This window comes from Mobula hypostoma, chromosome 11 (genome assembly GCF_963921235.1).
Source record: "Mobula hypostoma chromosome 11, sMobHyp1.1, whole genome shotgun sequence".
Taxonomy (NCBI): Eukaryota; Metazoa; Chordata; class Chondrichthyes; order Myliobatiformes; family Myliobatidae; genus Mobula; species Mobula hypostoma.
Genome location: NC_086107.1, coordinates 17,662,835 through 17,676,325, shown reverse-complemented (window position 1 = coordinate 17,676,325; position 13,491 = coordinate 17,662,835). Strand labels below are relative to the sequence as shown.

Here is a 13,491-nt window from a genome sequence, read left to right as displayed (position 1 = left end):
TGTTTTTGAGTCTGGTGGTGCTTGCTTGGATGTTACATAGCCTCATCCCTGATGGGGTGGGACAAACAGTCAGTGAGCAGGATGTGTGGGATCCCACATGATGTTACTGGCCCTTTTCTGACACCCTTCTGTATATATGTCCTTGATGGCGAGTAGACTGGTGCCAGTGATGTAGTTTTGACTTTCTGTTACAGACCCATTCACTGAAGTGCTGTTTCCGTACGAAGCAGTGATGCAGCTTGTTAGGATGCTCCCTACTGTGCATCTATAGAATGATGTGAGTATGGATGTGCAAAGTCCAGCCTCCTCAGAAAGTAGAGGTGTTGGTGGACTTTCCTGAATGTGTTCTGGGACCGTGAGAGGTTGTGTGTGATGTGCACTCCCAGGAGTTTGAAACTGCTTGCAGTTTCCAGAGCTGTGCTGCTGATGTAAAGGGGAGTGTGAGTGGTCTGAGTTCTCCTTAAGTTGATAACGATCTCCTTCATCTTCTCATAATTTTGTATGTTTTAGTTAAATCTCCACACCTCTTCCTCTGTTCTAAAAGAAACTAATCAGTTGAGCTAATTTTGCCACATAACTAAATTTGTTCCACTTTGCCAATGTCTCCCTCCCACATAGCCCCCCATTTTTTTTATCCATATGCCATTAGTCACAGGTCCTCAAACTTATGTTTACATGATTGGAATTTTGGCAAATCATAGATATCATTTGCTCTCTGAACAAAACAGATGCAGTCCCAGACAGGTATGAGACAATCTTCCTATTTTAAGGACTGTATCATATTCAATGAGGAATTAAATTATTTGCCTTTTTGAGTAATATCCAAATCCTGGGTTGTCAGTGTTACTTTTGAAATTTAGAATTAATGGTTAAAATATTGTTTGCTTTCTAACTTACCTAAATGCTGGTAAATATATAATGGTATTTATGTGTATTGATGCACATTTTATTCCATATCTGTACATCTAACTTTATTTCTTATATAATTCTTTATTCTTTACAATTGTTGAATGTTGTTGACTTTTGTTACATGTCGTGCCCTGACACACAACAGCAAATTCCTAACACATGTAAATGTATATGGCAAATAAAATTGATCCTTGATCCTTAGATGAAACCATTAATAGAATCATTGGGTGGCAACATGGAGATGCGTCTCTACCAAAGGAGATGTAAGTCGCTCCTTCCCTCCGCTAGCCTGGGGGTCACCCTTGGGCAAAGTGTGGCACCTGCTTTGCCCCCGATCAGGGTCCTGTGAAGCCATGGGAGCAGCTGGTGCATAACACAAGTCCTGGTTATATGACCACTGATGCCAGGCAGACAATCTCTGAAGAGTTTTGATAATGGCTGAGGTCACCCGTCTTGTAAAGACACTGCCCAGAAGGCGGCAATCGCAAACAACTTCTGTAGAAAAATTTGCCAAGAACAGTCATGGTCAAAGACCACGATCGCCCATGTCATACGACACAGCATATAATGATGAATGGAATCTTAACGGGACAAGTTGCCATCTTTGTTTTTTTCTAAATCACATATTTATGAATGTGAAATAACTTCAAAATTATAAATATGCGTACCAACACAGGGCTTCCAGTTGAGAAAAGATTACTTTAAAGAAAGCTTACTTCAATGGAATACATCTTTGGAGCCACATCGTGGATAGGTGGTCATGCAATATTAGTAGCATTACTAATATTACTATGCACTCCATTCCACTTCAGAAAATTGGGTTCCACTTAAGTCAGAACAATCAATTTCTAAAGCAGAACACATCTCACAGCAACACTTAATTCAAGTAACCACAGAGAAATTTCTATTGTTATATGATAACAGTAAAAGTACCAAAGCTTCAATTAATCTGGAATTCACAGTTGACAGACTTCAACATATGACCAACCTACAAGGCTTAACAAACACATTTTTAAGAAAAAAATGTACGATCAAATGCAGCTTGAATTTATGAAGCATTTTGATATACTAAAACATGTCAGAGGAATGTTTCCTAACAACATTTAACTTTGAGTCAAATTGTAGAGCAGATTAGATTAAATTTAGATTCACTTTAGTTGTCACATGTACATTGAAACATAGAGTAAAATGCATTGTTTGCAATAAAGAATATGTTTTAAAAATTCCCTTTTTGAATATACCCAAATACTAAATTTAAACTTATCATCCTTTAAGACTGACCTGTTAATGTGAAGTACTCATTCTTCTTAGAAAATGATGCACTATTTGTATTGAAATGGTATGCAGAAGTTTACAGAATGAGTTCAGTTTTGCTATAAAACTGAGTTTTTAAATTGTAGTTAAATTATGTCACCTTAACGAGAATGGTAATTTTTTCATTTGTATTACCACTGTATGTATGGCCCATGATTAGAACAAAAACTAATCAAAGACTGCACTGGATACCTGCAGGGTACCTTGCCCTCTGAGTTCAGCTGTGTCAACTCAGCAGAAACTTCACTGAGATGGAACTTCAGAAGCATGTTCCCATGAACTGTTGGACAGCTTAATTAAAAGACTACCAGCATCTGACAGACAAAACATAGTCAATAACAAAATAAAAACAGCTGAAAGTCATAGCTTACATTCACAAGTGCTAATAATGAAATGTTACTTGCCTGCGTAAGGTGGGGGACGCTATGTCAGGGTATTTCGAACCTTGCTGTCGAGCTGTCTGAGAGGTGCTGGTTGCAATTTGTGAAGGATTTGCTTTGACAGAGTTTGACGAAGCTACGCTCTCTGTATCAGACAATACACCTTTCTCTTTATCAGTCTGGTTAGGTAACGGAGGCACTGTGTTGCCCGGGGCTACCTTAGATGGCTCTTTCAGTTTTGAAACAGGTAGACCTGCTGATTTACTGCTGATGTTAGAGTCTATGCTGCTAGTACTGGACCGGTTCCCAGTCCCCCGGCTATTTGATTTGCTGGGTCGAGGCAGGCTCCGGTACTGCAAGTTAGTGCGTGAATTTAGTATAAGGTAATTCTCCTCATTGTTCTGGGAGCCGTCGACACTGGCTTTTCGACCAGATGTTCTACCCACAAGGCCTGATGACTTGGGGATTTTGCCAAGGGTTGCAGAGCCACTAGTAATAGTGGCACCACTTGCTGTTATCATGGTGATGCCCCCTGAAGAACCTCCATGCTTCTTGAAACCAAAAGTGTTTGTTCCTCCGGTTGAGCGTGAGGCACTGGAAGGAGGTTTCTTCCCTTCGTCTCCACTACTGCGGCCGACGTCTGAAGGAGAGCGATGAACATTTGTAGACTTCGGGGACAACCTCCCTTTTTCCGACACCTTAGCATCATCAGTTTTTGCTGTTAAAAAAATTACACACAAAACTTCAGTGCAATAATACATCAGCAACATCATGATTAAGTATAATAAAAATCTCCAGATAATACCAAGTGCAAGAGATTCTGCAGATGCTGGAAATGCAGAATAACACACACAAAATGCTACAGGGACTCAATGGGCCAGACAGTATCAATGGAGAGGAATAAACTGTGGACATTTCAAGCTAAGACCCTTCCTCAGGACTAATGGAGGGTCTTGGCCCAAAATGTTTACCCTTTATTTCTTTCCGTAGATGCTGCCTGACCTACTGACTTCCTCTAGTTACTCTAAATAATGCAATGTTTTTTTCTTTCTGAGTATCATTTACTTTTCCTTGTGATTCCTATATAATTTCAAGTGACTACTTATACCATCTGTGCCATGACCACTACACTCAAAAATAGCCTCTTCCCCCAAGCCGTCAAGCTAATCCACCCATCCACCCGTTAACCCACTTCCTTCACATACACGTCACTGAATGTCACTTTATGTGCATACAATCAGTCCAGTACTGTATATAACAGTTACTTCAACGGACTTCAACTACTGCACAGAGTCTTGTCATCTTCAGAAGTTTTCTGATGACTCTGCCATAGTTGGATGCATCAGCAAGGGAGATGAGGCTGAGTACAGGGCTACGGTAGGAAACTTTGCCACATGGTGTGAGCAGAATTATCTGCAGCTTGAGGAGGGCTAAGGCACCAGCGACCCCTGTTTTCATCCAGGGGGTCAGTGTGGACATGGTGGAGGATTACAAATACCTGGGGATACGAATTGACAATAAACTGGACTGGTCAGAGAACATTGAAGCTGTCTACAAGAAGGGTCAGAGCCATCTCTATTTCCTGAGGAGACTGAGGTCCTTTAACATCTGTCGGACGTTGCTGAGGATGTTCTACGAGTCTGTGGTGGCCAGTGCGATCATGTTTGCTGTTGTGTGCTGAGGCAGCAGGCTGAGGGTGGCAGACACCAACAGAGTCAACAAACTCATTTGTAAGGCCAGTGATGTTGTGGGGATGGAACTGGACTCTCTGACAGTGGTGTCTGAAAAGAGGATGCTGTCCAAGTTGCATGCCATCTTGGACAATGTCTCCCATCCACTACATAATGTACTGGTTGGGCACAGGAGTACATTCAGCCAGAGACTCATTCTACTGAGATGCAACACAGAGCGTCATAGGAAGTCATTCCTGCCTGTGACCATCAAACTTTACAACTCCTCCCTTGGAGGGTCAGACACCCTGAGCCAATAGGCTAGTCCTGGACTTATTTCCTGGCATAATTTACATATTACTATTTAATTATTTATTGTTTTATTACTATTTATTTATGGTGCAACTGTAACGAAAACCAATTTCCCTCAGGATCAATAAAGTATGACTATGACTATGACAAGGACTTGTACATTGTGTATAGGAATGCTTTTCTATTTATTGTGTATTTTTATTGCGTTCTTTATGCTTATTATATTTTTTACGCTGCATTGGATCTGGAGTAAGAATCATTTTGTTCTCCTTTACACTTGTGTACTGAAGAATGACAATAAATAATCTTGAATCTTTGACAGCGTCTCCTGTATTCACAGATTCAAGCAGCTCAAGGGGCAAAGGCAATCCTCATATGGGACCACTACCACCAACAAGTTCCCACTCCATGACACATACTACCCTGCTATGGAAATACACTCAGTGGCTACTTTATTGAGGTACACCTGCTTGTTAGAGCAAATATTTAATCAGCCAATCACGTGACAGCAACTCAAAGCATAAAAGCATGTAGACGTGGTCAAGAGATTCAGTTGTTCAGACTAAACATCAGAATGGGGAAGAAATGTAACTTTGACCGTGGAATAATTGTTGGTGCCAGTTGGGGTGGCTTGAGTATCTCAGAAACTGCTCATCTCTTGGGATTTTCACACAACAGTCTCAAGAGTTTACAGAGGATGGTGCAATAAACAAAAGACATCCAGTGAGCAGCAGTTCTGTTGGCAAAATCAGAGGAGAATGGCCAGACTGGTTCAAGGTGACAGGAAGGTAACTAACTCAAATAATCACCAACAGTGGTGTGTACAACAGCATCTCTGAATGGACCATACACTGAATCTTGGAAATCGATAGACTACAGCAGCAGAAGACCACAAACATTCACTTAGTGGCCACTTTATTAGATACAAGAGGTCTATTAAAGTGTCCATTGAGTGTATATTTGAATACATTCCTTGTCATGGGATCAGACATGAAGGATAAGCTTCAATGGCAAAGCAAGACAATACTTCATCAGGATCTTTTCAAGAACAACTAGCAAGAGGCAACACATCTGGCTTTGCAGAAATGCTCCCAAACCAAAAAAAAATACAAAACATTAAAAAAAAATCCTGAATAGCTACATGAAATTATGCTATTAAACTTATGCCACATTCTTTATTGAATTTTCCTAGTAATCCACTTATGAGTTAATTAACCCATTGCCTTTAGGGGCTGCCTGGTAATATTTGCTTCTTTCATTACTAATTAGTCAAAAAAATAAGTAAAACATCCAATTGCTTTACATGAACTTTCTCTCTAAAATAAAGTTATCTTTAAATTTATTACTGGATAAATAAAATAAAAAAATAAATAAAACTTCTAATTATCTTCTGTCACTACAAGTATGATTTGCCATTTTCCAAGAATCTCTGCACAAATTCAAAGTTCAAAGTAAATTTATTATCAAAGTACATATGTACAGTATACAGTATGTCACTATACACTACCCTGGGATTCATTTTCTTGTGGTCATTCATAGTAACACACATACTGCAGTGAGTTACCAGCTGATGCAATGCTTAATACATTTTTTTTTAAATCAAACTCTTAATTTTAAGTATGAACTTATTTTAGGCTCTGCACTAATGAATTGGGCAGACATTGGCAGGAGAAAACACTGGTTAATGTCCAATTAGATGCTTTAGATATGGTACTACAGTGGGGATAAGGGAGTGAGTCTGAGCTTAAGAACTTAAATGAATAGCAATGGACGTAGTGAGGTTCTGGCAGATATAATCTGCAATGAATTTTTGTCAAGTTTGCTGAGGTTAAATACATAAAAGAGTTGTACAGTATAATCATTAATTATCTTCTAAATAACTAAGTAATTTTTAAAAACACAATAAATTTTAGAACTCGAAAGTCTGCAGTCAGTAGTATTAATGATATGCTGGAGGGACAGTATATATTGTTTCTGAAATTTGGTAAAGAAACTTTCAGAAGCAGAGTACAACGTGCTGCCTCTACCATACTGTACATTTAGCACAACTGGCTGGAGATGAATTTCTAGGCATTAATATCCCAGGTCTGCTTGTATAACAAGGTGAAAACTTGAATCTGCTCCAGTCTTTTACAGAGCTGTTGGGTAAAACAGATGTGAATCAAGAACAGATTAAACGGGATACAACCTGCTGGGTCTAACCGCAGTTGGACAAGCCTGAATCTGTGCTTTGATTCCATGAGTTAGTCAGCAGTCTGTTAAACGTGAACTTTTGGAAGTGGAGGTGACTAGGATTGAGGCAGATAGAAAATCTGCTGACTTTATTATGGGGGTCCAGATTTTTTTTCAACAATCACACCACAATTCAAGAAAACAGATATATTGCTAGACATTTTCACAACTTTTCACTCTTGCATACACATTCTGCGGAACGTCAGAGTTTGAAATCTTTGGAAATTTGGGGCAGATCCTCAAGCAGATGGGTAAATTCTCTTAGCAAGAGTCTGCTAAATAAAGCAACAGATCATTGAATGTGCTTAAATTCTCTGTGATGCTAATTTGTAAAGGCCAATTTATACTTCTCCGTCAAATCTACACCGTAGGTACAGCATAGCTGCATACCCTGCTGCGTACCCTACGCCATAGCCTGACGCACACCTCCCCAAAAACGTAACTATTGCATCGCGGCAACGCAGACCGCAACAACTGTGATTGGTCCGCTTGGTAGCATCGCATTTCCTCCTACACTGCAATAGCTTCCCATTGGGCGACTGAAGGGCAGGGAAGGAACTCTGGCTGCAATGCTTTCCATAAAGCTTTACAGACCTCTGAAATTATGGAGGACCCTGTGCTTGATACCAGTTTGTAGCTAGCTGCTACAGCCTGTCGACTTCCACCTGAAGCTAAAACTCGAATGGTGATTGCCAGTCTCTGAGTATACAGTGCGTACACGGATGCGAAATAAATGGTTGGAGACGATGAACCAAATCATCAAATCTACCTGCCAACATCCGAAAATATTTGAAATGCATTTCCTCGTCCATGTCTCTCAGTGGCCGGACAAGCACAGAAAATTGACCCTCCTTCAGTTTCAGTCGCCACTGTTTGAAGTTTGAGTTTCTTCGTTTTTTGTTTCCACACGAAGAAACTCAACACAGTGGCATAGGAACCCCACCGCCAACTAGCGTTTTGGCGGTGAATTGCAGAGTGACACAGACACACCAACGCACAAGTAAAAATGCTCACAACGGCTAGGCCACTTGCGTAGGCTACAGCGTAGGCTACTACGCAGAAGTATAAATCAGCCCTAACTCTTAAGCTCTTCTCCCAGCGTTTTTCTTTCTCAGCCCAATATCGATGTCAACACTTGAATGAAACTCCCAGAAAAACTCAAATTGTCAACTCATTGAATAAACCAACAGTCCATAAATGTCACCATGCTTCTCGTCCAAAAATGCCCAACACTTACTAACCCTCACCGTACATCTTTGGAACGTGGGAGGAAACCAGAGCACCTGGAGGAAACCCACACAGTCACGGGGAGAATGTACAAACTCCTTACAGACAGACTCATAATGCTGGAACCTAAAGGAAGTTTTGTGGTTGACAGTACAACTCCATTCAAAACCAATTGTTGCTGTAACCTTATAGCCATTCAGATAATACACTGCTAAGCGAGGAGTATTCGTGGCTCAAAAGAACTTCTCATGAAGGTCAGGAAAAAACATCCACCAACGTTACAACAAAATACTGCATACTATCTTCTCCTTTGCTCCAACCAACATTGGACACATAAATTTTGGGGGCTTCCTCATTATGGACAAAGAGTAATGAATATCAGACAGCAATCAGCCTTACCTGCACCATGCCCTTTGAGTGTGTTTGTAGATGTCTTAGCCCTTGGTGTGGTGATTCCAACCTGAGCTGTCATCCCTCGACGCCATGATCCCGTCTGGGAAATTACTGTCGTCTTCTTATTTGAGCAGCTTTTCTCTGACTCATCAGAAACATCCGATGGGTTACGCCTCCACTTCGTGCTGGAGTCCATCTTTATTCCACTGTCTGATCCGCCGTCCGATCGTTTTAGCTCTTCGCCAGACCAAGTGGAGTTTCTGTCTGAATGCTTCTCTGCATCTGTCTGTAGCTGGATAAAAGACAGAAACCCTTTGCTTTTTATCTTCCAGATAACTTACACATTTAAATATGATACATCAGAATCAGGTTTAATATCACCAGCATATGTTGTGATATTTGTTGTCTTTGCTACAGCAGTACAATACAATACATAATGATAATAATAGAGAAAAAAGTGAATTACAGTAAGTATATATCTATATATTAAATAGTTAAATTAAATAAGTAGTGCAAAAATAAAAAAATTTAAGAACTAGTGAGGTAGTGTTCACGGATTCAATGTCCATTCAGAAATTGGATGGCGGGGGAAAGAAGCTGTTCCTGAATCGTTGAGTGTGTGTCTTCAGGCTCCTGTGCCTGCTTCCTGATGGTAGCATTGACAAGAGGGCATGTCCTGGGTGATGGGGGCCCTTAATGATTGATGTTGCCTTTTTGAGACTGAGAGATCAACAGTATGCAGAATGAGGATTTGTGAAATACACTTTGTGTGTGGTTCTACGTTCTTCAGAAAAACCTCTGTCAGTTACTCTATTAAAGTATTAAATTAAAGAGAATAAGCTACATAAGTTATACCTTGCCATAGTTTAATGTATTAAACCAGGGCCACAGAATGACTCAAGTAGCTCACTCTCTATAAAGTACTAAAATAAAACCCTCCTACTTGCTTGAAATACATTAAGACTTCTTCCGTAGCATAATCTACCAATTTGGTTTGAGTGCTCAGTTCTCTGGACAAGAGAAAAGATTTTCAAACGGCAATTACTTTGCCAAAGGGAACAGCTGATTTTCTTGATGCAAATAAACCCCTCGGCCAGCAAACTGCTAAACAAGTGAGGGTTACATCTTTCAATTCTGCAATACTTGGTGTATACAAAGTTCAAATGGGATATTTGACTATGAGGAACTCACTAACAGAGAGCAACTTGACATGACCAAATTGTGGTCAGTAGAATCTTTGGGTAATTAGTCAATAAAGACGAACTCTTACTGCTGTATACCACATTTTAAAATCAAATACTAACAATGGAAAATTAAATTTCACCAATATTCATGTTTTGCATTGACAGTCTATGAATTGTTCAATTTGAAAACACAACTCATCAAACTCCCAGTGAAACAGAAGACCTGCGATTATGAAGCATCTTTCGTGGTTACAGTTCACCACAAAGGGATGAAATACTCCTGAAGTGTAGCCCTGCTGCAGTGTGGGGAATGTAACGACCTACTTGACAACAGAAATTCACTCTAGAGCAATGTGCTAATAACCAGGGTTAGGTATTCAGCAAGAAGCTGGCAACAACTCCCACACTCTTCTTTCAAACAGAGTGCCCAAATTTAACATTCAGGCAAAGGATGGCATCTTGAAAAGTGTAGCACTCCTTCTCTCATACACTCAACTACCGGTCAAGGAGTTGCCCCTCCCGCTACTTCCTGCATCCATATAAACGTATTCTTTGTCACACCAATCTTTCTGCCATCAACCCACTTGGCCCATTCAGACTGCATCCAAAGTCAAGCTTAAACCCATGTCCCTGGAGCCATGGGATAACAGCACCACCACATGCACTAACCTGCCACTCCACTGGATGTAAAATAGGCAGTACTTGGTATATCGCAATAATGCCTGAACAAAATGTAACAAATCTATATTAAAACAATTGTGATGTTGCCTCAACTTTCTACTCAAGTGCAAACTATCTCTTTTCCATTGGAACCAACTGAGCCTTAAAAATTGAGCCAAGGATGGAAATTTGGTCAGAATTAAAGATATCCTTTAGCGAAACCATGGAGGAAATCTAAGTGGTCTTCAAAATAGAGATAAATATTCATTAAATCTAAAATGTTGTGCATTTTCAGAGCTCCACTGTATATAGTAGATTTTAACATATTTTACAACTGCTTTGGTAGAGCAGGGGTTCCCAACCTGGGGTCCACCGTCCCCTTGGTTAATGGTAAGGTTCCATGGCATAAAACAGGTTAGGAACCCCTGCTGTAGTGAATTGTGAGGGCAAGATGAAGGAACACAAATCAAACCTCACAGAGAAATCAGGGGTGGAAGTGAGCGAGCAATTTCAAGTTCCTGGGTGTCAATATTTCCAAGGATCTGTGCTGGTTCCAGCATATCAATACAGCTATAAAGAAGGCAAGAAAACTGCTATATTTCATAAGGAGTTTTGGTTTGTCACCTAAAACACTTGAAAACTTCTACACACGTACCACAGAGAACATCCTGACTGGCTGCATTCTCCTCTTGTAGTGGGAGTGGGGGGTGGAGAGAGGTAGGTTGGGGGCCTCTGCACGGGATCGGAATAAGCTGCAGAGCGTTGTAGGATTAGTTAGCTCCATCATGGGTCCGTAGTATCCAAGACATCTTCAAGGAGCGGCGCCTCAGAAATATAGCTTCTGTCATCAATGACCCCCACCACCCATGGCATGCCCTCTTCTCCTTGCTATCATTGGAGGAGGTAGGCACACACTCAACTTCTTCTCCTCTGTCATCTGATTTCTAAATAGACATTGAACCCATGAACACCACCTCACTACTTTTTAAAAAATTCTGTTTTTGCACTGTTTAACTTAACTATTTAATATACACATATATGTGTATGTATAGATACATATATGTATATACATGTACACACACACACACGCACATATATATAAATAATTGCTGCAATTAATTTTTTTTATAATTATCATATATTGCATTGAATGGCAGCCACAAAGTTAACAAATTTCACAACATATGCCAGTGATATTAAACTTCATTCTGATTCGCAGTACAAAAACATTAATTTTTTTTACAATCTATATAGTATGAGGTGTATCTTCCATCAAAATAATTTAACAGACTTAAATTGCAGAAAGCTTAATGATGCTCCTGCCAAAATCATTATAGTAACAGAATCATTCAATATATTAATCAATCTCATTGCCGACAAAGTGAGAATTTAGTTCCGGACACTGAACAACCAGATAATTATAATCAAATGGCTGAATTTGCTAGAAACTGAAGAGAGGTCAGTTTCTCACAGAAACCAACCTCCCCTCCACAGACTCTGTCTATACTTCTCACTGCTTCGATAATGCAGCCAACCCAACCAAAGACCCCACCCACCCTGGATATTCTTCTTTCTCCCCTCTCCCATTGTCCAGAAGGTACAAATGCTTGGAAGCATGTATCTTCAGGTGAGGATAGCTTCTACCCCATTGTTAAAACAACAATTGAATAGTTTCTTCATATGCTAAAATGGACTCATGACCTCATAAGTCTACCTTGTTATGACCTTATGCTATGTTGTCTACTTGCTCGGTAGCTGTTACATATTATTCTCATTCTGCTATTGTTTTACCTTGTACTAAATGCATTGTGTAATTAATTAATCAATCTATCTATCTGAATATGAACAGTATACAAGACAAGCTAATACTTCTCATCGCCCTCCCCACCTTCCTATTCTGGCTTCTCCACTTCTCCTTCTAGTCCTGATGAAGGGTCTTGGCCAGAAACGGCAACACTTTATTCTCTTCCATAGATCAGGTGTTCCCAACCTTGGGTCCAAGGACCCCTCGTTTAATGGTAGAGGTTCATGGCATCTAAAAGGTTGGGAACCCATGTCATAGATGCTGCCTGACAAGTTGAGATCCTCCAGCATTTTGTGTGTGTTACTTTTTGCTGTATCTTTTTCAAATTCCAAACTAATTCCAATTCCAAACCCAGTCTCATTTGCCTATGATTGGCCCATATTTGGCAAACCCCTCCTAAGCATTTTCTTATCCTGCTGTCTTAGTGTGCAGTTCTATTTGCCACATTATAGGAAAGTTGTGGTTACCCTGGAGTAACACACACAAAATGCTAGGGGAACTCAACAGGTCCGGCAGCATCTATGGAGACGGATAAACAGAGAGCAAAGTGCACATTGCCTAGACTGGAGGACGGTTAGTTAGAAGTAGATGCCGGATATGCAACTTGGAGAAAGGGAGGTTGAAAAGTGCTCTGGTGGAGGTACAGTGGTGCTAGAAAGTTTGTGAACCTTGTAGAATTTTCTCTATTTCTGCATAAATATGACCTAAAGTGTAATCAGATCTTCATGCATGTCTTAAAACTAGAGAAAGTGAACCCAATTAAATAAATAAATATTGGATCATTTTTCTCAATAAATAAATGAACGAGTATAATGTTTTTGTGGTATTTATTTAATTGGGTTCTCTTTATCTAGTTTTATGAAGCATGAAGATCTGATCACATTTTAGGTCATATTTATGCAGAAATAGAGAAAATCCTGTAGAGTTCACAAACCTTCTAGCACGACTGCATATGAAATCAAAGATATAGATATGGTACAGAGTAACATTCTTTTACTCATGGCCGAGGTATGAAAAGCAGAAGGGCATTTCTGAGAGGAAGGAGTTTTAAAGGGGATTTGAGGGGAACGCACTGTTTTTGCAGAGCATCGTTCAGATCTGGAACTCGCTGCCAGTGGAGGTTGTGGGATTAGATACAAATTCAGAGGCACTGAGACAGACACTTTAGGAACATACAGGACTTGGACCAAATGTGTACAAGTAGAATCAGTGTAGTTGGGGAAAAAGGTCGCATGCAAACATGATCAAGAGGTTCAGTTGTTCAGACCAAACATCATAATGAGGAAGAAATGTGATCTAAGTGACTTTGTCCATAGAATGATTGTTGGTGCCAGACAGAATGGTTTGAGTATCTCAGAAACTGCTGATCTCCTGGGATGTTCATCTAGAGCTTACAAAGGGGGCGG

The 13,491-nt window shown here is 40.1% G+C and overlaps 1 protein-coding gene across 12 annotated transcripts in view; it reads right to left on the bottom strand.

Moving 5' to 3' along the window:
* Positions 1-13,491, bottom strand: part of nav2a (neuron navigator 2a) — a 1,052,051-nt gene that overhangs the window by 119,088 nt on the left and 919,472 nt on the right. For all 12 annotated transcript variants that reach the window (XM_063061719.1, XM_063061711.1, XM_063061712.1 and 9 more), the window contains 2 exons: positions 8,444-8,729; positions 2,628-3,321 (listed from right to left, as the gene is read on the bottom strand). In XM_063061719.1, coding sequence (XP_062917789.1) covers positions 2,628-3,321; positions 8,444-8,729 — 980 coding nt within the window. The remainder of the gene's footprint in view (positions 1-2,627; positions 3,322-8,443; positions 8,730-13,491) is intronic.